At 43.9% G+C, this 25,000-nt stretch overlaps 1 protein-coding gene across 1 annotated transcript; it reads right to left on the bottom strand.

The window, feature by feature from the left end:
* Positions 1–5,651: 5,651 nt before the first annotated feature.
* Positions 5,652–23,980, bottom strand: gzf1 (GDNF-inducible zinc finger protein 1). Its single transcript, XM_063222477.1, has 13 exons — positions 23,896–23,980; positions 22,725–22,816; positions 21,681–21,777; positions 20,610–20,724; positions 19,564–19,986; positions 19,068–19,314; positions 18,194–18,405; positions 16,879–16,980; positions 14,156–14,325; positions 12,615–12,709; positions 11,158–11,325; positions 10,236–10,393; positions 5,652–6,679 (listed from the first exon to the last, which is right to left on the bottom strand). The coding sequence occupies exons 2-13, from the start codon at positions 22,798–22,800 to the stop codon at positions 5,864–5,866; spliced, it is 2,679 nt and encodes an 892-aa protein (XP_063078547.1). The 5' UTR covers positions 22,801–22,816; positions 23,896–23,980; the 3' UTR covers positions 5,652–5,863.
* Between the last annotated feature and the right edge of the window lie 1,020 nt (positions 23,981–25,000).

Here is a 25,000-nt window from a genome sequence, read left to right as displayed (position 1 = left end):
TATTTTAATGGGGCTTAACTACATGAGCAATTTCTTGAAATGAGGTGGACTGTTCCATTAGAGTGATAGCTGATCCATAGGAAAACAAAATAGGCAGTGTCTGCTCATACCTTTCATACCATTTAATCAAAAGGTCAAAAGGTCAAAAATTCATCAAGGTAGAAAGACTAAAGATAATTTGGTTCGGTCAAAAATCTTGCCATAAGTGGATTTAGGTTTCCTGAAGACAGATATGCATTTGTTTTTTGTTTTTTTGTTTTTACAAATTCATTAAGAGACCAGTGTTTCCCATACATTGAGGAAACTATGGCGGCCCGGGTCCGTGTATCATCCGATCATTCAATTATTCCATTCAATCTGGCAAACGGAAAACGAAATAACGACTCCATATTTTGTTTTCCCGTTTTTCCATATGGCCAAAAAATGGGGAGTTATGTTGATTTTCCTTTTCCCAACTCAAAACAGAACAAGCAATAAACGAGAAAACCAAAACGAAATAACAAGTCTAATTTACGATTATTGGTCCCATTTCCCCTGGTGCTTTTCTATTGCTCGCCCAAGTAAGACACGGTAGGCCTAGTGCACAAGTGGCCGCCAAGCGCGCTGCTTTACGCATTTCCCCGAGGCATAGTCAGCCTGCTGATGCTCCTACTCCACAGAACATCTTTCTGTCCTACTGGTAGCCCCATTATGTCGGTGCCTGTGGGTGGTAAAGATAGCCTAACTTAGCGTTTCTCGTCGTGGGTACCAGCGCCCCCCTGGGGACGTTCGAGAGCCGTTGGGGGGCGCTGGCAACATGACCACAGAAGGGGTGGGGTTAGGGTTAGGGTTAGGGATAGTGTCTTTCTCTTTTAAAGTATGTTGAAACATCTAGGCCTACTGTTGAAACGATTTTGGAACATTAAACACATACGATTTAATAGAATAAGTTAAAACCGTGCCAGCCTTTGTTAAGGCGATGTGCGATGTAGGCCTAGCTGTTTATTTTGTGTGCATTTCAGTGCAGCACGAGAGGGGCTGGCAAAAAGCGCCTGTGCATGCGCTTGTTGTCCGCTATGCACAGAGCCTCACGAAAATGTATTCCAGCGAGCTCGCAAACATCCTGGCAGTCTCCTACGTTTCAGTGCATAGGATGAAACAGTGCCCAAAGTGCACAACTTGGAGACATGTTGTTTTAGTTATGTTCTTAAATATGTTCTTAGTTAGGCTATGTGTGTCTTGTGGAAGCGCGACCCTGCACAGTCCTCGCAGAGACGCATCAGCTTGCTCACGTCACGTGCAAATTTGTAGCTTTAGTGTTGTATTTGAAGCGGCAATTATGAGAGGACTATTTTTCGCCATTAAAAAGGAGTGTCATTTAAAAATATAGACGGCAAGGGAGGATATTAATGCATTTGGTGCTTTTGCACCCCCTTCCTCAACCAGTCCTTTTAAAAAGATAAATAGTTTGCTTTTTATGCCGGCAAAGTTATCTCTGGCTTGCGATGTAGGCTGCACGAGGTCTTTGCTTTCCGTTGCTCTGGGAAGGAATGCTTCTTCTGATTCTTGATTTCCCCATGCCACCTCGAGCGGGGTTCAGTCAAGCGGTCAGGTGACAAGTGTATGAGGAGGTCAGGGGAGCGTTTGGGCAAGAAAGGTCAAGAACTGGCCGAGCTCTTTTACGCACCGACTGTACTGTGTCTGGTCCAGTATGTCTACACCCATATTCATTAATAATGGTGACTAGACTATACAATGGGCTAAGTCTCCTTCCACTAGATCATTGTATTACTACAGGTGGAATTAAGTTTTGACCGTTGGTGCGTGAGTCGGAACAAACGTTTCTTCCTGGTACCGTCTGCTGATAGCCTATTCCTAGGAACTGCTACCAGATACGCCTCAACTGTGGAGGAGACCTCGCTGGTAGCAGTTCCCAGGAATAGGCTGTCAGTAGACGGTACCAAGCAGTTGAAGAAAGGTTTCTTCCGACTCACGCACCAATGGTCAAAACTTCATTCCAGCTGTACTAATACAATGATAGTGGAAGGAGCCTTAGCCCATTGGATAGTCACAATTATTAATGAGGTTATGGGCTAGACATACTGGACCGGACACAGTAGGCCTACAGTGCGTAAAGGAGTTAGGCTATCTTTACCACCCATAGGCACCGACACAAGGGGCTACCAGTACGACAGAAAGATGTTTTGTGGAGTAGGAGCATCAGCAGGCTGATTATAGGCCTTGGGGAAATGCGTAAAGCAACGCGTTTGGCAGCCACGTGTGCACTTCTATCGTGTCTTACTTAGGCGAGCAACAGAAAAGCACCGCGGGAAATGGGATCAATACTCGTAAATTAGAGTTGTTATTTCGTTTTGGTTTTCTCGTTTATTACTTGTTCCGTTTTGAGTTGGGAATACGAAAATCAACATAACTCTCCAGTTTTTGGCCATATGGAAAAACGGGAAAACAAAATATGGAGTCGTTATTTCGTTTTCCGTTTGACAGATTGAATGGAATAATTGAATGATCGGATGATACACGGACCGGCCCGCCATAGTTTAAATTTGGCCGCCATAGTTTACGAAAATGTAAAAAAAAAAAAAAAAAAAATTTTTTTTTTTTTTTTTTTTAACGATATCCGTTTTTGTTAAAAACGATTTGAATTACGATTTTGAATTTCCTTCGCATTTTCCTCCTGGAGTAAATACATCCTATAGACTCTGTATTGGTTATATAAGTAGTCCCACGGTAACACAGAATGAGGGGAAAGCATTAGGAAGTGACCGTAAGGGTATTACAGTTGATTCATGTGTGCACACGTGTAACATCGGGTGAGACAGAACATGTGCGCAACGATGCGTTATGACACGCCGATATGCGAGGATCTTCGTCCAAATCGCTAGTCGCATGCATCATCGCTAACTGCGTTTACATCGCGTGCCGCGTGTAGGCCTAAGGGAAATGTTAGTTGTTGACATGTATGGAATTCACTTCAATTTGTGCTGTTTCTTGCTTCAGTTGTGGACAAAACGATTGGCCAAACTCACAATAGAAAGCCTGTGCTGTGCTACTGTCCCAGAGAGCTGAAAAAAAAAAACCTTCATAGAAGAAGTCACACTTAACAGGGGTGTTAACCAATCCAATGAGTTCTCTCATTGCTCTCTCTCTCATTGCTCTCTCTCTCTCTCTCTCTCTCTCTCTCTCTCTCTCTCTCTCTCTCTCTCTCTCTCTCTCTCTCTCTCTCTCTCTCTCTCTCTCTCATAGTAGCCTACTATTTACCCATAACAAATGTGAATTTCTGAGCCCTTTTTAATTTGTAGCCTATACCACTGAAGGCATGATAATGCTTCATCATATTTTAGAAATAGGGCCTATGTGCCTTTTATATACTAAATGTTTATCATTTTGAAATTGTTTCAGTTGTTTATGACTTGTGTATGACTGAAATTATCTCTGCATACTATCAGTGCTGCATTGCTTTGTAAAGATAGGCTATTCAACACACTTTAAAAACACACTGAAAAGATACGGCCATAGTAGCCTACTGAAAACATTTGGTTCATAATAATGGTGATTAATAAATGGTGGTCTTAAATTGTCATACTGACATCCTTGAATTTGACTTGGTAGATCACGGCAGACCATCAACTTCAAAAGTAGATCTTGGTTAAAAAAAAGGTTGGGCACCCCTGCTATAGAGAGAACCACAAGTGCTTGAAAGACAGGGATCAAAAGCCTAGTCAAGTTGTTGTAGTTTACTTGGGTTTGGGAGCAATATAAAAAAACCTTCAGAGAAGGGACAGTTGGGATGAGTTTACTAACACTCCCTAGGCTTTGTTTTACAGTTGTAATGAGTTTGGTGACAGACCTTCATTGACACAGCAGAGGAGACATCGGGCTGCATATAGAAATTAATGTGTAATGAATGTGAATATAGACATAAATGTGTAATATGTTGTTCAGCCCTTTTAATGGGAGGAATTTGGAAAAAAATGGCCCTGTGACCAGCACCCCTCATGTAGAAGGTGTACGCCTACAGATATGTGTGGGGGAAAAGGCATAGCCTACCCTCTAAGACCCTTTTCGTCTATGCGTTAACAATTTCACAGTGCTCTTAAATTCTTATCTCTGCTCCTATTTTGTTTTATTATTGTTTCCCAGACCCCTGCACGAGGGACGAATGAAACTGTGTTGTAAAAAAAATTATTCACTGTACTGCATTTTTTGACAATGACAATGTACTACTATTATACAAGTCATGGGTAAAATCTTATGTAGCCTTATTTCTCAAAATATAAATGGCTGAAATATAGGCCCAGGCCTACAGTTTCTCCATGCGCCAATGTCATACTGTAGTCATTGTTTTGCCGTTTTGCATTTACGCTGCAAGAATACAACCCCCCCACCCCCCCCCCAAAAAAAGGCCCGTGTCAGAAGACCCACCCCCCCCCCCGGACAAAATAAAACCCGGCTGCCCCCATAGTTTCCAAAATTTCTGTGGGAAACACTGAGAGATATACATGAACAATACTCGTAATGTAGCAACAATACTGTTTAAGTTTCATCTCATTCCTACTCTGAGGACTCTTTAGAGTTCATGTTAAGGCTCATGAAATAATTACATAAAAATCAGTTACATTATTATGTTACAAATAATACGATGTATCCTTGGTAGTATTTTATTTTGTCAGGATTTCAAAGACAGAGGTGAACACATTTTCAAATTTATAAATGTAACTGTATAATCTGCCTAGTCAGTTTGATTCAAACCACTAATTATTAATCATGAAAGAACAAAAAAAAACATCTTGTACCAAAAGACTTGATTGTGTGTGTGTGTGTGTGTGTGTGTGTGTGTGTGTGTGTGTGTGTGTGTGTGTGTGTTTCCCACACAGATTACTAGAGGGCTTCCCTTTGTAGTCAGTGTGTGGTCCAGAGCTGTGTGCAGCGTAAGCCAGCCGAGTTTCAGTCTCCTCCACTCTTAACTGTAACTGGGCTGGCTGTCACTACGCTGTCTTGGGGTCTAATCCAATGATTAACTGTATGGTAGAACAGACAACAGGGTTCCATTCGACTGACAACGCATTTTTAACCATTTTCAACTGTTCATTTTGCAACCGAAAAGAAGATTTCCTGGCTGAAATTGACAGTCAGAAACACACACGTAGGGATGGCGAAAATTGAAAAAACTTTTAACCGGCTACTGAGACTCATTAACCGGTGGTTAACCTGTTAACCGGTAATGTTAAATTATACAACGTTCGCGTGCCTGATATGCACAGCACTGATTTTTTTTTTTTTTTTAATTTCACATAAGCCTTTTTTTTGCTCCGCTGACAGGACCTGCCATGTCTAGCCACTGTTTCCAGATGGAAAAGTGTCGTTTTTTGGAGCTTTTTGGGAGGAAATTATTATTATAATTATTATTATTATTACAACCGGTTAACCGGTGGCAGAAATTTTTAACCGGTTAAAGTTGATCCGGTCGACTATCGGTTAACATCCCTACATCTGTGTCCATAGAATGTCCATCCAGGGGGCCTATACGGTACTAAGAAGCTGGTACAAGAGTAAATCAGGTAAAGTTAAGAGGTAGATCATCTAATAGAGGAGTCTGGCGCCAGGCTCTTCTATTAGATGATTTACCTCTTAACTTAACCTGGTTTACTTCTGAACCATTTTCTTAGTATAGTATACCCCTCAGGTGTCTTCTCTACTCGACTTCAATGCAGGTGAACAACTCCATGTTATACGCTGTCATGGTGTCTAATCCAATGATTAACTGTGTGTTACAACAGACACTAGGGTTCAATTCGACTGAAAAAGCATTTGAAGCATTTTCAACTGTCCATTTTGCAACCGAAAAGTAGATCAGGTGTCTCCTCTACTCGGCTTCGATGCAGGTGACCACCTCCTCCATGGCCTCCTGCTGGACCTCTGCCTCCACATGGACAGCCTTGTCCTCAGCCTCCACCGCGACCGCACCCCCCACCACCCCCGCCACCCTCACACACTTGATCTCCCCAGCCAACATGGCCGCCTCCAGGGTGGGCCCGGTGATCTCCGCCTGGGTCACAATGGTGGTGCCAGTGACCGGGACGGCAATGGGCACAGAAGATGCCGTGCTGGCGATGGATGCGGTGGAGGTGGAGGCCACGGAGATGGGCAGGCCGATGGGCACAGCGACGGGCGTGCCATCGGCTGCCACCAGGGGCTGCAGCTGGGTGCCCGCAGGCATCTCCGTCTGGATGACGGTGAAGCCGGCCAGGTCGCCGTGGCTCACCAGCGTGATGGTGCCGCCCTGGTTGGCCCACTCCGCCGTGATCGCCACGGGGTCTGCCGCCGTTGTGGCGGTCACCGTAGTGGTAACCGGGCTCTCGGTGACAGTGACGGTCCCCGCTGCTGCTGCTGCTGCTGCTTTGGAAGGCTGCTGCTGCTGCGGCTGCTGGCTCTTGGTGGGTTTGTCTTTGGGGGGCGCTCTTGCTTTCCTCACCGCAGGTGCTCGTGGCTTCTGTGGTTCTGCCTCCTGCTGCTGCTGCTGCTGCTGCTGCTCGGTCTCCGCGTCTGCCTCGGTCTCGGCCTCTGTCTCCGTGTCGGCCTTGTCGGCAGGTTGTTTCCGCGTTTGCTTCTTGTCAGTCTTCTCCATGTTGTCCTTCAGAACCATCAGGAAATTCCTCCAAGGTGTCTCCTTGTCGTGAGTCTGGACGAAAGTAAAAACATAATATATGATTATGGATTATATATAATGTTATTTAATGATTGCAATTATGTAATTGTTTACCTTTTAGAATTATTTTCAAATTAAAATAAGAATTACAATTATTCAGAGATAGGAGGGGAAAAAAAAAAAAAAACCGTCCTTCGATGTTTGCATTAAAACAATAGGTCAACAAGGTAGAGCCTGAGAAATTCCTATGTAGTGTGGTGTGACAAGTAATTGTGCGGTTGCAGAGGGATTCCTATAACACAGAGAGGAGGTAAATCACTATGGCGTGTCAGCAGGGCCGAATTAACATGGCCTGGGGACCCGAGGCTGCAGATTGCTGTGGCCCCCCCAGAAGACAATTGTTTGTGACAAATTAACTAAATTAACTTATTCACTAAAATAAACTTAATTCATTAAATTAACCATGTCAAAATTACAGGCTAGCAATTAAAGATAACATGCCTACCAACTGTATTCAACACAACAGATTAATTTGTCATTATTATATGGTTGTGACGTCATCGGTCGAATGCTCCATTCATTTCAACGGGGCTCCCCAACGTTCGCACGTCTGTTATTTTTCGATAACGGACGGGTTGGTCTATAACAGACCGCTGTCAATGGCAACAAGACTTTTCACTGCTAAAGCGACTTTTCAACAAGACTCTAATCATCTGCTGTGATAGACTACACCTGTTGTCCTGGCTACCTAGTTGTTGCCTAGCGGTGTTCCACAACGGCACTGTTTTGTTTTGCGCAGCAACAATCTTAACATTAAATAGGGCTAAAGAAATGTCCCCGCCATGTGTGAATCATTGAAGTATATCCAGTGCTTAATTTGTAAATCACAAGGTACCGGAACGCAAAACACATATGACACCACAGCGATGATGAGTTGGACAGAGGTCCCGGAACGCACAGAAAAAATCTACATAGGCTACAATTACACATTGAGCATGTCAGCTCATGGAACCATACTTTGTTTTTTAATATGGTTGGCAATCCAATGGCCACAACCATAGCCTATTAAATGATGTAATGACAACAACCAATATTTTAGTTTGATCGCTAACTTTATGCTTAGTAGTTTCAGCAAATGCAGTGCATGGAAATTATGCTTTCCACATGAGGTGAAAAGAAACCGAATCGGTCTTCTACTACCCATGGAAAGGACAGCGCATGGCTTTCAATTGTTATCCTTTCCCCGTATTCACACAACGTTGGCAAATCCACGCTTTGTTGGCGACTTTCTTGCATATAATTTGGCTAATCCGCATGTGCTGTTGCGATATGCCACATCACATTGTCTTTGCTGTTTTCGTGCTCAAATTGACTTGTAAGCAGCTGTCGGGTCCTGGGAGGGAAGGAAACGCGCGCACTAGGCGGAGCGCTCGCCAGCTGTGGAAGATATCATCCTCTCACCTCGGCTATCTATCCTTTTTGCTACGTGGCTGATTAATGCACCAAAAGCGGCCCAGGCGCCCGTGCCACTATAAACTAGTATGTCCAAAACCTTGTGTGCCAACCAACATTTTTAAACTTTTAAACAATGTTTGGCACAGCCAGGCTTCCCATCTCATCCTCGCATATGAACAAACAGCGAGGGAGGGGCAACTTCATGTAGCCTACATTTAATCAGATACTCGGGATGGAAATGTAGTAGATCCATAATAGTTATGATTCTTAAATGTGTGGGACAAGCAGTAGGCTACCAATTGTGCTTCCCTCACCAAAATAGCCACGCAAACGCTGGACTTCTCCTACTGCAATACGTGGAGAGGTCGCCACTTCAGAATCCTCTCCCTTTCACTCAAACAAAGACACTCTCACTATGTCGAATGTCATATATGATTAACTGTTGCATGCCCCTGCGTCGCGATTATAAAATATGATGTCGATCTTTTTTTTAAGTCGGTGCGCGTTGCCTTCAGCTCTACCATATTGTAACGTGCAGCCGACTGTAGGCTATTTTAAAGTTTAAAAGGTTATGAGTTGGTTTAGCCTTCGTTACCTTTCCAAATATGAATAAAACCACTGACCAACACATAAGAAATAACTTGGATCAACACAACGAATATCTTTTTTCTTTTTTTAGTACTTTTGCAAACCCTTGTTTGCAGACTCTCGCGCTCGGTCTCAATTTGGAACAGCGCACATCAGTGTCTACTGTCTAGCTTTCGCGATTCAGAAATGGTGATCTTCTCGGCGCGCACACTTCATGGTTCCTTCTCGCTTGCTCACTCGTGGTTGTTGCGATCCTGACAGTCTCAAACCCAATTTATAGGCTGCACGGTGAGATGGGAAATGTAGCCTAGTGAACATGGCATGATGCTGCGCTCTCACTCCTGAGGAGGCAGAGGTAGTCCGTTCTAATAGGCTATATATCTATTTTTTATTAATTCACGAGAGGTGCCGGATCAGCCAAAATAAGTCCCGGAACACAGGGGGGGTCAAAATTACGAGGTGGGGGATCCTGTTCCGGCATATTCCGGCACAAATTAAGCACTGACTATATCCATATAATAAGCGGGTTAACTTTCGGCGAGTCGGTCGCTTTGTGGAATAGCAGCACTTCAGAGAGAACAAGACCCCTCCGCTCCGCGTCGGGGTCTAAAGATTCTCTCTGTCGTGCTGCTATTCCACGGTAGCGACTTTCTCGCCGAACGTTAACCCTTACTTATTGCATCTTTAACTTTTAGCCAATCAGGGGCCCCCTGACAGGTGAGGGCCTCTAGGCTGCAACCATATCTAGCCTGTGCATTAATCCGGCCCTGCGTGTCAGCATAGTGCGGACTTGTTGGTGAAGGTGCAACAGCAGTGTGTGCACATGTAGGGTTTCAGGGGGGTAAATATAATGTAGACCAGTGGTTCCCAACCTATGGGCCGGGGCCCACTGGTGGGCCCTGAAGGTATTCCAAGTGGGCCTTGAAATCATTTTCCAAAAATAATAATCATATTTTGGTGTGTGTTGCTGTTGATTTATTTGAGTTTTATTTACACTTAATTGGGTCAGAGGTGGGCCCCGAACATTTTTGACAATTTCGAGTGGGCCCCAAGTTGAAAAAGGTTGGGAAGCCCTGATGTAGACAGTAGTACAGTATATATAGTGACTCACCATGGTGTGTCGGCGTAGTGTGGACTTGTACAGTATATAGTAACTCACCATGGTGTGTCGGCGTAGTGTGGACTTGTACAGTATATAGTAACTCACCATGGTGTGTCGGCGTAGTGTGGACTTGTACAGTATATATAGTTAACTCACCATGGCGTGTCGGCGTAGTGTGGACTTGTACAGTATATAGTAACTCACCATGGCGTGTCGGCGTAGTGTGGACTTGTACAGTATATAGTAACTCACCATGGCGTGTCGGCGTAGTGTGGACTTGTACAGTATATAGTAACTCACCATGGTGTGTCGGCGTAGTGTGGACTTGTACAGTATATAGTGACTCACCATGGCGTGTCGGCGTAGTGTGGACTTGTACAGTATATAGTGACTCACCATGGCGTGTCGGCGTAGTGTGGACTTGTACAGTATATAGTGACTCACCATGGCGTGTCGGCGTAGTGTGGACTTGTCGGTGAAGGTGCGGTTGCAGAGTGTGCACATGTAGGGCTTCTCCCCTGTGTGAATGCGCTGGTGCCGCTGCAAAGCGTTCAGCTGCGTGAACTTCTTATCGCAATCCTTACAGTGGTACGGTCGCTCACCTACGCCCACACACACACACACACACACACACACACACACACACACACATGTCAGCAAAAACATAACTGTGCTCGTATTGGTACTTATATTGAGCCACACACATGCACGAAAGAAAAAAAAACACAAACACAGGCACACGAGAGCATGCATGTCAGCCAGATGTTAAAGAAGCATAAGACAGTAGATGAGATGAAGGGAGTACACATATGGAGGACACGAGAAAAAGAAAAGGGAAGACAAGAGGGAAGAGAGGGAGGAAAAAAAGACAACTGGACATGCACAAATTGTGTGTGTGTGTGTGTGTGTGTGTGTGTGTGTGTGTGTGTGTGTGTGTGTGTGTGTGTGTGTGTTAGTGTGCACCAGCACATGAAAACACATACGGGTACACATGCAAACACAGAGTGCCTCCATCTATGCAAAGGCTGTGTACCTGTGTGTGGTTTCATGTGCTCGTGTATGGAGTTAGTGTGTGTGTGTGTGTGTGTGTGTGTGTGTGTGTGTGTGTGTGTGTGTGTGTGTGTGTGTGTGTGTGTGTGTGTGTGTGTGTGTGTGTGCGTGCGTGCGTGCGTGCGTGCGTGCGTGTATGTGTGCCTGCCAGTGTATCCGTGTGTGTGTGTACCTGTGTGTGTTTTCATGTGCTGGTGTATGGAGTTACTTTGTGTGTGTGTGTGTGTGTGTGTGTGTGTGTGTGTGTGTGTGTGTGTGTGTGTGTGTGTGTGTGTGTGTGTGTGTGTGTGTGTGTGTATCATCCGTGTGTGTGTACCTGTGTGTGTTTTCATGTGTTGGTGTACTGAGTTCCTCTGGGCGAAGGCCCGGCCACAGATCTCGCACTTGAAGGGCCGATTGCCCGTGTGCAGCCTGGCGTGGTGCTTCAGGTACTCCTTAGAGGCAAACTTCTTACCACACAGCTCACACATGAAGGGCTTCTCACCTACACACACACGAACGCACGCACGCACGCATGCACACACGCACGCGCACACACACACACACACACACACACACGCACACACACACACACACACACAATCACAATCACACACACACACACAATCATCATCCATCATCATCACCATGACTTTCAATATCATATGAAGGTTTGTTCAAAAACATTTGATTTGTACTCGAACCGTTGATAACATGAAAATTAGGGTGGCTGTCATTTATATCGACTATTTTGTTGCCATGACACTTATCTGCTCTGGTGACAACGCCGTCTGGCAGCCTTTTACCGCAACTCTCTCATTTTTAGAAAATGTTCCAGCTATTTAGGTTGTTGTTTTTGTGTGTGTGTGTGTGTGCCTAGAGTTGTTTTTGTGTTTGCATAGTCAAGTGAGGCTTATGGTTGACTTTTATTACACTTTTTCACGATTGTATTTTTTCACTGAGCATTCAAAAAATGTTGCGCATTCTAAGCTTTTCATGACCAACCAAGTATTTCGCGGCCAGCAATACCTGCCAAGCTTAGGCAGCACAGGACAGGAGACAAAACTGGTGTGAATGCTACTAGGCTGAGAAGAGAACCGTCTACGGATGAAATGGAGACATAAGACAGCGTGACTTCAAGTTAAAAGAAAAAGGTTGTAATACAAGAGCCCTCCCTCGCATCAGCACAATTTGATAATGCCTTTTAGAGAAGTAAAACTAGCACAGACACAGTGCCAGGACTAGAATCTAATGCAGAACTCATACCATTTCTGTGTGTGTGTGTGTGTGTGTGTGTGTGTGTGTGTGTGTGTGTGTGTGTGTGTGTGTGTGTGTGTGTGTGTGTGTGTGTGTGTGTGTGTGTGTGTGTGTGTGTGTGTGTGTGTGTGTGTGTGTGTGTGTGTTTTCTCACATGAACCCCGGACAATTGGCACCTTTTTGGCAGCCTCCAGAGCTGGTATGGGAACGTGGGAATGTGTATGTACTGTACATTTGAAAGCACTTTGATTCAACTGCATAGTTGTGATATTGTGCTATATTATGAATGAATTTTGATTGATATATGTTTAGGAAAGTCAGTGAAATATGTAATTTCCGTAATAATTTTATCATTCATAATTTTACAATATATCATCCTAAATAATTTCATTATTGATAATTGTATCATTTTGATTCATCTTCTCAGACAAGTTTACAATACCATCTTCCACTCTGGTTCACCTATCAGCAAGACAATACTGATCCTTCAGTCGCTGCAGCCCTACTGTATTATGTCAAGCCAGCTGTGGTTTATACCTGTATGGCAGCGCCTGTGGTAAGCCAGCATGTGATTTTGGGTGAACCTGGCGTCACACAGGTCACAGGCGTAAGGTTTCTCCCCGGTATGAGTCCTGTTAGGGCACGTCACACACACACGCACACGCACACGCACACGCACACGCACACACACACACACACACACACACACACACACACACACACACACACACACACACACACACACACACACACACACACACACACACACACACACACACACACACACACACACACACACACACACACACACACACACACAGAATGAATAGAGCTCACAGGTGTGTATCGTATATGTGATTTACCAGAACTTGATAAAGCAAAAGTTAACATTAATACACCATCAGCCCATTTCAATCATGGCTGATGTAACGTGAGCCATTGTGTCCAGCAGCAGATGAGGTACAGCATGGTGGTGGTGGTGGTGATGACACCGGTCATCTTTCAGAGCCTGTGCTGCCAGGCAACGGTAATGACACACGCCTGCCTGGCCGCCTTTCAAACTAATGTCACAGCGCAACGCATCTTCTATCCTTCGCAGAGCAGACTGCAGCCCGCTTGGTTAGGCTGTCTTTAATTTGACCACAATAGGACTCTGTGCTGTTGCCAGGCAACAATGTTAAAAATATCAAGGTATTACAGAGTTGAGAGAGCTGCGAACACAACAAGAAACGCATGAGAGGCTGGGCCAGATTAATGCACAGGCTAGACATGGCTGCAATGTTGAGAAATTCATGTCATGTTGAGTACAGTTGGTAGACATGTTATCCTTCATTCCTAGTTCGCAATTATGACACTGACTTTGTAAATTTGCTGCAAAATTTGCCTTCCGGGGGGGCCACAGCAACCTTCAGCCTAGGGGCCTCAAGCCATCTTAACCCAGCTCTGATGAGGGGTACATGTATAGTGTCTCACACGCTTGTGTTGGTGCACTGATGGTTAGTGCATAGTGTCTTGAAAAAGTTTGGGCACTATGCACTGTACCCTCACTGGTAGTGACGGGCGAGCATAGCATTAGGATATTGGTTGGCTACTGTTTACATTGCACAGTTTTAGCGTGAGCGCCCTACGCACTGAAACATAGTGCCTGAAGTACACAAGTGTGCGAAACGAAACACAGGAGTAGTCAGCTGTAAACATGGGGGAGTTAATGTGTGTGTGTTTGTACATTGTTTAACCCACCCGTGGGGCGTCTTTAGCACAGAGCTCTGCGAGAACTTGGAGACGCACTCTAGGCACCTAAAAGGCATATGTGTGTGTGCGTGTGTGTGTGTGTGAGTATGTGTGTGTGTGATGTGTTTGTGCATCGCTTAACCCACCTGCGATGTCTTAGGCCTAATAGCTCTGCGAAAACGTAGCCCTGTGTGTGTGTGTGTGTGTGTGTGCGTTTTAACCCACCTGTGGTGCTTGTAACCTGTATTTTTTGTGTGTGTGTGTGTGTGTGTGTGTGTGTGTGTGTGTGTGTGTGTGTGTGTGTGTGTGTGTGTGTGTGTGTGTGTGTGTGTGTGTATTCCACTCACCTCTGGTGCGTCTTTAGTGCAGAGCTCTGTGAGAACTTGGCGCTGCACTCGAGGCACTCGAAGGGCTTGTAGCCGGTGTGCGTGCGCTCGTGCAGCTTGAGGGCCGTGCGGGAGCTCAGAGCCTTGCCACAGTCTGGGCAGTGGTGACGCTCACCCCCACCCTCATGGACCTGCCGAGAGAGAGAGAGAGAGAGAGAGAGAGAGAGAGAGAGAGAAAGAAAGAAAGAAAGAAAGAAAGAAAGAAAGAAAGAAAGAAAGAAAGAAAGAAAGAAAGAAAGATAAGAGAGAAAAGAAAGAAAGAAAGAAAGAAAGAAAGAAAGAAAGAAAGAAAGAAAGAGAGAAAGAGAGAGAGAGAGAGAGAGAGAGAGAGAGAGAGAGAGAGAGAGATGAAGAGTGGGGAGAAATAGATTTGAAGAGGGCATAGATATATTTTTGGAGAGGGGAGAGAACCAGAGGAAGGGAGTTGGAGATAGAGGAAAAGAAAGAGAAAAAGGTAGGGGGAAGGCAGACAGGGGGGTGTGGGGGACACAAACAGAAAGAGGGGAAGAGAGGAAGAGGAGACACAGAAAGGGAGATAGTTCACACAGTGTTTTAAAAGCTTTAGATTTTACATTCACACATTTCATTTCCTCAGGGCTCCTTAAAATGATTGTGAATTCCACCAGAGTGCAAAACGGCCAATTAATCCTATCCAGTGATCACTTGAGGCTTGATGCTAATAGTACCATTTACTTCCAGCGAGTAAGCTATGCTAATAATTCTAGTACTAATAAATCTGAAAAAATATATCTAAATCTAATAAAGTACTGAACACATTGAGAAGAAAAATTATACGCACATTCATGTCTAATACAGTACTTCCATCTACTGTCCATCCTCAAATGTGTGGAAATCAAAAAAGGGTGGACTGTTCCTTTAAACATGCCTCATTGAACCATTGTAAATGCTCAAAATTGATTGGAACTTTATGCAGGTCTACAATTAGTGTGGGGCAGAGCCGTCTAATAAGAGAGTTGTGTCAACCAGGGACCAAGAAGTAGATTGGTGGTGCGATTCACGTAGATTAACATAACTTTCTATTTGCTGGAGACTAAAGGTCAGATTAGACTTCAGCAACTGCGCGCGTGAAAAGTCGCGTGGGAGTGGCCACGAACTAACTTTGTATTCATGCATCTGCGAGATCTGTGAGCTCCGAGGTCTCGTCGCGAGTCACATTTGAAATAGCGCTATTACCTTAACTACATTGCAAGCACCGCGGTCATTATTGAGCAATGTTGCTTTCTAGCCCAGTTAGCTAAGTATTTTCAGTATTTTCGCACAAACTGCAAAGGCAATGCACTGGTATCATTATTTGACATACCCAGTCTGTTTTCACGTGCAGAAAATGCAAGCTTCCAAATAGTTGACTCTGCCTTTGTGTGTTTACATTCGGTGGAGGAACAGGCTACGGTAGTAAAACTGCAGGCATTGTGCCACGAGTGTTCAACTGATGCATTGTTTGTTACTTAGCTTGTAGCTTTGTGTATTTCCACACATTTACACACAGGGCATTAAAGGGACAATGTGTGAGATTTTTAGTTGTTTATTTCCAGAATTCATGCTGCTCATTCACTAATGTTACCTTTTTCATGAATACTTACCACCAGCATCAAATTCTAAGTATTCATTATGACTGGAAAAATTGCACTTTTCATACATGAAAAAATAGCCAATTTTAGCTGCAAAAATGACTGTACTTGGACCATACTAGAAAATATTTGTTTATTACTTAGTAAACTTTCATGTACATGTAAAGATAAAATTTGGCAATAGGCAGCCCAGTTTCAATGGGCAGCTTAGTTGCAGTACCTTTTTGACCATTTCCTGCACAGTGTCCCTTTAAGATAGTTTTTACCAGAATACAGCTTTGCTCTCGCAAACTACCGGCATTGCGCTGCCACAAGAACAAGGAAGTAGCGAGACGACCAATCATAGCGCCTTTTTGTCTGCGTCCTCCGCGTCCGTCCGACAGATAGTTAGAATTTTTTCGAGGCGCACGACGACGGGCACAGAGCCCCTGTGAGGGGGGCGTGGACTCGCACAGACACAAGACGGACGGACGCAGAGGCTCTGCGTCCAAGCATAAATCTAGCTTAACACAGAACCATTACAGATCAAACAAAGATTAAGTACAAACGAATTACATTTACCTTTACCACATTTTCTGTGTTCTACGGCCACCTCCTGGAACTAGGTAACTACTTCTATTGGAACTAAAGTCAATGGTGATTTACATGTAAACCACTCTGTGAGCCTCCATGAGATTGCTGAGGAAAGATTGGAACATTGAGGTCTATGGGAGTGACGTAACTCTCTTATTAGACAGTGTGGGCAGTAGGGCTGGACGGTATGCCGTTAAAAAAACGTGATAACGGTTTTCACCTACACAAGGTTCACTTTTTGATGAGAGAAGGGTTTTTTTTTTCTAATTCCAAAAAAGAGATTAAAATAGAAATGGAGATTAATTAAAATTCAGGGTTTTATCTCATTTTTAAAGTTAATTTCAGCCTTTTCTACAGAAACATTGAGATGTGGGGGAAAAATTGCTGCTTATGAAAAAAGAATCATGCAGAGAACCGTGATATTCATTTTCATCAAGAAAACCGTGATTCACATTTTTTCCAGAACCGCCCAGCCCTAGTGGGCAGGCACAGGCTACTCCCGGCCGCCCTGTGCTACAGTACCTGCTTGCGGTGGCGCGTCACATCCTTCTTGCGCTTGAAGGCCTTCTGGCAGACGTCACATTCATACGGCCGCTGCTCGCTGTGCACGTGCATCTGGTGCACCTGGATGGACCAATCGACGAATCAAACCAAAGTATTTACAGAAAACAACACATTATCACACTCAATAGTCATTCAAAGTGCTTAAAATATACTGTTTGGAAATAACATTCCATTTACTTAATTATTCAAATGTTTTTTACTTATTTACAAATTTGTTTAATTATTCAAATGTTTTTATTTATTTACAAATTCGAAAAGGATGTAAATCTGCTTGGATTATTATTTAATCTTTATTTATTATAATATAGATGTATAAATGTGTTTGAATCATAGATGTGTTATCTACTTTCAGGTTGACTCAGTTTGCAAAGCTCACTTTGCACAGCTGGCAAAGGTACACAACGTGTGGCTGCCTGCCTGTCCTAGCCTGGTGATCCGCCCATAATACTTCTCTTCATTCCTATTCATGGTCTGGAGGTCCTTTGACCTGACGCGATTAATTAGAAGGGCGGGAGGATTGCACTCAGTTCTGGTTTGAAACGACTGGACAGTTCTCACCCACCTTGTTCGTTTATTGGCCGGCCACCCGGTAGCCAACTAACGGTCAATCCCATTACAACCCTTAGCCCTTTGCGAATGCCTTTCAAAATTGGCGGCAAGCCGTGGCATCCACAACAGCACACAAGTGTAAGTATTTTCGCAGGAATTGACGTTTTTTTTTTTTAAGTGGTAATAATTATTCCATTGTACTATGTTTAACATTGTCCTAATGTGTGATGGCCCTTTCTCTGTGAAACGCATGTGAAAAAAATTGACGCTATTAACGTCAACCTAATGCATGGAATTAGTGACAGCTGTGAGTGTCATTCCGTGATTGTTGAAGGGGTATCTCAATCCATAGGGGTTGCGTTTCAAGCAATGGGAAAGGCCCTAAACCAGTGGTCTCCAAATGGTGGCCCGCGGGCCAGAACCGGCCCGGGCATGGCAAACATTTGGCCAGTCATGAAGTTGGAACAAATAAAAACATATATCTGTGATATCTGTGGCCATACAGTCAGGCGATTTGTTTGGCCCTTAGCGTAATTTGCGCTACATAATTTGGCCCTTGGGGAAAACTAATTGGAGACCACCGCCCTAAACCCTTCCCAGAAAAGAACTTCCAGACCATGAATACGAATGAAGAGGAAGGTCACCAGGATATTCCTGTCCCACTCTGTAAGTGTTTTAATTGAATCTTATCTTTAATCATTGTCAACTTATACACATGTGTTACCTTGAGGTTGACGCGGTTAGCGAATGTGACTTCGCACTGCTCGCATTGGTATATAACCTGTGGCTGCTCGTTGTGGGTGTTCTGCATGTGCTTCAGGTAGCTCTTCTCATACAGGAAGGAACGTTCGCACTCGTTACAGTGGAACGTGACGCGGGACTCGCGGCCCTCCTTCTTTCCACCTTCTTCCCCATCCTCCTCCTCCACTTCCCCCTCTGGTAGAGAAAAATACATTACTATTAGTATTACTAGTAAAATAGTATTACTATTACTATATGACTATTAAAGAATAGAATAGAATACAATAGAGAGCCTTTCTTGAGACTATATTATACACAGTGTAATGCAATTTAAATGTGCACGTTGTAGGATGGTGGCCAGAGTAGGTATTGCAACTATGCTAGTCATTGAAATTGTGCTGTCTACTGCCAAATTTGATCTTTCAATGATCAGATTGGACAATGGAGAAGATCCCCCTTTTCATGTATGGAAAGAACAATTTCCCCAGTCATTAGGAATACTTCGACTTAGTATCCATGAAAAAAGTAACATTTGTGAATGGGCAACATAAATTCTAGAAATAAACTACTAAAAATATTACACAGTGCACCTTTAAAGCTATTTAACAACTATGGGGTACCTAAGTCACGCCCTCTACTTCCTGACCATGGGGCTATACGGTAAGTTGCAAAAGAGTTGAATGGAAGTGAACGAGGTGAGTCGTGGTGGATTTGTGGTGCATAGGAGGATGGAGCTGCAAGTAATATTGTAATATTATTTCATTATTATTATTACTATCAATATGATTTAATTTGTGGAGATGTAGAAAAACAAAGTGGTGGAGCAAACATGACAGTATATGTTATCTAGACATTACCCCTTTTATCCAGCTCATTATCGGAGGGGCAGAAGTCGTCGCTGAAGGCAGCACAGGAGCCGGAGTCGTCGCTGTCGTCGCCGCGTGCCGTCTCCTTCCTCATGGCCGACACAGCCAGCTCCGTCTCCATGTCCGTGCTCTCCTCCGCAGCCTGGCAGGATGACTGCTCCGTCTCCGAGCTCTGGCCGCTGGACTTGGGCCGGCCCCGGCCCCTGCCCCTGCCCCTGCCGCAGCCTGCTACCGTCCCCTTGCAGACGATTAATCAACTTTATCAATTCATGTGTTAATCGATTAAAAAACATTAATAAAATCACCTTTGGATTGAAATTAATTAAATTATGTAATTTAATTAATTTATATGTACTATTTTATCTCAAGTTTTTATTTCAATTTTTAGATTTAGTAGGTTTTTTTTTTTTTCAGAGACATTGAGATTTCTGAGGAAAAAAGCTGCTTATCATTTAATCGTAAGTTAATCGATAATTTGAATCCCTACCTGGGATGGCTTGGGAACGGTGAGCCGGGTACTCGCCCTCGTGCCATGACCTGACCCCGATGCCATGGACACCAACTCTTCCTCCATGCTGCCCTTCCTCCTCCTCTTCCTCTTCTTGCTCGGCAATTCCCCCTCCTCCTCCACCTCCGTCTCCTCCAACTCTGAAGTGTCTTTTCTCGTCCCCGCTGACCCTTTATCCTGCTGCTGCTTGTCCTGGGTGTCCTTGGATCTCCTGCCACCACGTTTGGGCCGCGGGGGGCTGAAGACGTGAGAGTCTACCGAGCCGGAGTCAGACAGCACAGACTGCACGGTCTGCGTCTGGCCGGCCTCCAGCTTGCTGGCCGCCTTGCAGGCGTTGACCAGATCGCTGCAGCCCAGCAGCTCTGCCGTCTTGAAGACGTCCGACAGCATGGAGCGCGGCACCTGGGGCAACAGTGACAAGAGTTTACAACAGTCTTTCCCAACCTTTTATTAAAATGTATTTTTATGGTCTTTTTCGCCTTTATTACAGATAGGACAGTGAAGAGCGACAGGATGCGAATGTAGAGAGAGAGACGGGGTAGGGATGGCAAATAATCCGGGCTAGATTCACTAGGGTTGTGGGTGTGTTCTGACTAACATGCCAACGAGCCTGGCTCAGCGGTCAGAGCCCCAGTTTACTACCCCAGAAGGTCTGGGTTCGAGTCCCAGCTGGGCAACTCTACTCCCCTTCGCCACAAATGGACCTCGGACCTCGCAGATATCTCTCTCTCTCTCTCTCTCTCTCTCTCTCTCTCTCTCTCTCTCTCTCTCTCTCTCTCTCTCTCTCACTCACACACACACTGACCTATGAAATAAAAGCATAATCAGCGTCACATCACTGAACTGACCCACTTCCACCTTAGAAACTGATGGTGATCAGGGTAAATAGTATTCATGAAAAAGATAACTTTTGTGAATGGGCAGCATACACCCTGGAAATCATTTACTAAATAAGAGACATACTCTACCCTTTAAAGAACATCATGACACAAGAATAATGGCATCACATCACTAAATTGACCCACCTCCACCTGGCCCGTGTAGACGTACTGCAGGAAGGACTCAAAGGACTCGGGGGACACGTCACACAGCAGGGCCGTGACGGCCGTCTGGTTGGCCAGGATGTGGCTCTTGAAATACCTGGGTAGAACACATTGCTGCTGCTGCACATCACGCATGGTATAGTAGAGTAGAGTATCATTTATTGATATTAATATACAGTACTTGCACATCACACATGATATACCTTTTAAAGTTACTAAGGTAAAACACATTGCTGCTGCTGCATATCACACATAATATACTACGTAGTACTTGAAGTACTGTACCTGGGTAAAACACATTGCTGCTGCTGTATATTACGCGGCATACTATGTAGTACTTGACTGAATGTTGTCCTGCACGACTGGTTCCTTCTTCTTTGTTTAGCTTAGACTCTAATGCTATTAAATATTATGTTGCAATGTAAATATACTGTGCGTACAACACAAAGATATTAGCTTCACACAAGCATTAGCTGTTGTTGTACCACCTGACGTCTGAGCGTCATTGACCCATAGACAGGTGTCTTAACCCATTGATGCCTAAGGCACTTGCAAAAAAAGGGTGCTGAATGCCTCCGCTCTTTTTAAGAAAAGCTGCCCTCAGCCTATAAAAACCTAAATACACGTATATCAGAAGCAGAACCACATAAAAATATTCACTAAAGTTGCATTTAAACGCTAAGACCCTCATCTTTCATTAGAATGTGTTCATTCATCTCAAACAAAGAGATTTTTAATAAAATTGTCTTAAATCTCATGAGCGTGAATGTTGCGTAATGCAACTCCAGGCGCCAGGGCCAATGTTGCGCAACGCAACATCAGGCATCAATGAGTTAATGTGATGCGCCATGTCACGGCCAAGATGTTGTTGTTTAACTCATTGGCTGCCAGCTATTTTCAAAACAAAGAACCCGATGCTGCCATGGGTTTTTCAGCATTTTGAGTGATCACCCCCATACAGATCACACCCTCCTCTGTCACATTTGTTTGCACCTCTTTCCAGTCTTTAAAGGATGCCTATAGCCGTCAATGGCAGTGAGTGATTTAAAGTACCTGCAGGAGGCGGCCAGCACCACACGGTGGACCTCAAACCTCATGGCATCGGGCTCCTGACCCACGACCACCGACAGGTCACACAGCAGACCCAGGCCTAAGCAGAGAGACACAGTATTATTAACCCAGGCCTAAGCAGAGAGACACACTATCATTAACCCATGCCTAAGCAGAGAGACAAATTATTATTATCATTAACCCATGCCTAAGCAGAGAAACATAATATTATTATCATTATCATTAACCCATGCCTAAGCAGAGAAACATAATATTATTATTATTAACCCATGCCTAAGCAGAGAAACATAATATTATTATTATTATTAACCCATGCCTGAGCAGAGAGACACATTACTAATAACCCATGCCTAAGTAGAAAGACACATTATGTTAATTTATTGCGATTGTCCAAGAAAAAAAATCTGCGGGACAAATAAAAATCTTGACAAATCTAGGATCTTGAATTCGCACTTCACATTGCGGGAGTTTCATTACAGTGGCACTTTCATTGTGACATTATTTGCTCTGTCCAGAAAGACACTGATTACTTCTATATCAACACATATTTGATGTACAATAGGTGCAAAATAAACAAGCATGTAACTGACATTATTCACTTTTCTAAATCAATCACTGCTGCATGCAAGTTACATTCTTCCAAAACTGACTTTTGTCCTAGTATAAATCCTATCCTCCTCGTAAATCCTCCCACTCATGGTAGAATTGTCTGCCCATCCAGGACAACAACCAACCTATCTTACACATGGGGAGCAAGGTGACAAAATACATAGGCCTACAAAGAGTCCCTTTTTTAGGGTGACCTTATTTGCTCTGTCAGGTTTTGATCATTTAGTTCTATTAACACATGGGTATTTGATTTATAACGTGGTGGAAACAACCACAGTTGATGTGACTCCTACCCCTACAAAGAGTCAATTTTTTAGGATGACCTTATTTGCACTGTCAGATTTTGACCATTCAGTTCTATCAACACATGGGTATTTATAACGTGGTGTAAACAAGCACAGGTGAGGTGACTCCTACCCCTTAGCTTGCGCATCCCCTCCAGCAAGGTCTTATGGTGAGATAGGGACACTATCTGGACATGGTCCTCCTCCATGGTTACGCTTCCTTACCTGAGGAAGAAAGAGGTCATTTCATTATAGGATGTGGGAGGGCCGACAGGTCAAATAAATGGTCCAAGTCGACAATGTCAACAAAAAGCTTACCTAGAGAACAAATTAAGGTAATTTCATTATGGGAGGTCTCAGGCTGTGGCCTATAAACAGGACTATAGTTCTAAAGGCAAGCCGAATAAATGGTCCAAGACGACCATGTCATTAAATAACCATAACAGATGTAATAGGCCTAAGCACAACTTTTAACATTCCTAAATATACACTACTTGCTTACAATATAGGAGCCTTTTTTCAAAACACCACATTGCATAGAAAACTGGAATTAGTTTAGCCTGTCAGAGTGTTTAGGCTACATGACGAGGAGTGCTGTATTCTGCATGCCATGTAATACTGTATCATTATTAGAACTACATTGCTGTGTGAGGTGGGCGATTTATTTATAGGCCTATTGTTTTGTCAAGACAAGGAGATGACTCAGGTACACTTTGGAAGGACTTGGAACTGGACGAAAAACAATGGGTGATTCATTTATTGTAGTTACAAAGTGTGGCGCAACTATACCAACAAGAACATTTTGAGCCACTTTGTTTTATTCGGGTGGTTTGTGAAGCATGTTGGACAATGCCTGCTCAACTGCGGTGTCTTTATCTATTTTGTCAGCGGTATAACTACTCTGTAACTGTCTAGTCTGGTTGCAGCTAGTTCTAGTTTATTAGCGGACTTAGCCTGAATCTTTGGGGGCATATCATGTGGCAGAGTTATTGCGTGGGTAACTGATATCAATTGCATAATGTCAGCGTGGAAATACAGCCACGTACATTGTTTAATTGTCCAGATAAGTGTGAGATTTGTTCGGAGCACTGTCAAGAATTGTTAGCCAAGGATGCAAACAAAGCTATCCAGCTAGCTAATGCAAGCTACGACAAAGGTTAACGTCGACATGAGCTGTTCGTGTGACAAAAATGACTAATTATTTCCTTTGCTTATTCCTTAATGCATTTGAAATTATATCACCGATAGGATCAGTGAGATGATGCACCAAGTTTTGCAGAACACTGTTAGGTTGATATTCTTACCGTAAGCTCGGTAAAATGGCAGCCCCCAACAAATGTAGCCGATGTGTCGAAAGTATTTCCTGTAGAAATCGCACCCAAGGTTCCTAGGCGGCGTCCATGTTGATTATGAGCGCGCGCGCGCACCCTGACCTGCGGCTATCCAGAACCTAACATTTGCACAGACCTTAGTAGCCAGTAGTAGGCCTCACTTCAGAAAGTAGGCTAAGGTGTACATCAGACCTCTTTGACTTTCTTTAAAGCAGGTCGGCCTAGCAACCCTATAGCTGGGTGTGCACACCACCTGCATTAAGGAAATTAGGAAATTAGTCAAATAGAAAATGTATCTCTCTCTTCTATGACATTGGAATCGGAATTCTTCAAAGTTGCATGTGAAACATTGAACGTCAACAAAGCAACAAAAAAGTAGGCCTTGTGAAACTGTAAAGAAGCAGTGTTAGCCTAAGAAATTGGATTTGGCCTTCAGGGGACTCGTGGGCAACCAGTTAGGTAGGCCTACTGAGGCAGACGTGGACTACGGAAATTAAATTGCAAGTCACAAGTTAGTCAAGTCAACACTCAAGTCTATGTCAAGTCACAGGTTTGACACATGGCTCACTCAGTCAAGTCCAAGTCGTAGGCTACCTTAGCCAAATCGTGTTCAAGACTCTTTTTGTCCAGTTCTTAACCAGTCGTTCTATGCACAACTCCACAGGTCCATGCATGTCCATTAGTAAATTAGCCTGACAGGCAAGACCATTCATTTTGAATTACTTCTTAATTCATGAATGGTCTGATTACGCTTCTCTGGGGAGGGTTTGCAAAGACCACCAGACGGCTGGCCAAATTGGGCAAATAAGCGAACGCACGTGAGTGCATGACAGCATAGGGCTATGTCATGAATGTCAACGGTCAGCGGTTGGTCCATTCATTTCGAACCAGAGCTGAGCTCACTCCTCCCATCCAAACGCTCCAGGGCATCAAGGATCCAGACCAAAAATAAATTATGAAGTAGACCTAATGTGGTCTGGTAAAATTTAGTTTATTAGTAAATTGAGCATCGACGATCCAGACCAAAAATGAATTACGAAATAATGTGGTCTGGTAAAAAACAGGCTATTAGTAACTA

Source organism: Engraulis encrasicolus, chromosome 18, assembly GCF_034702125.1.
Source record: "Engraulis encrasicolus isolate BLACKSEA-1 chromosome 18, IST_EnEncr_1.0, whole genome shotgun sequence".
NCBI classification, from domain to species: Eukaryota; Metazoa; Chordata; class Actinopteri; order Clupeiformes; family Engraulidae; genus Engraulis; species Engraulis encrasicolus.
The sequence above is the reverse complement of the archived record's forward strand: the minus strand, read 5'-3'. Positions and strand labels throughout refer to the sequence as shown.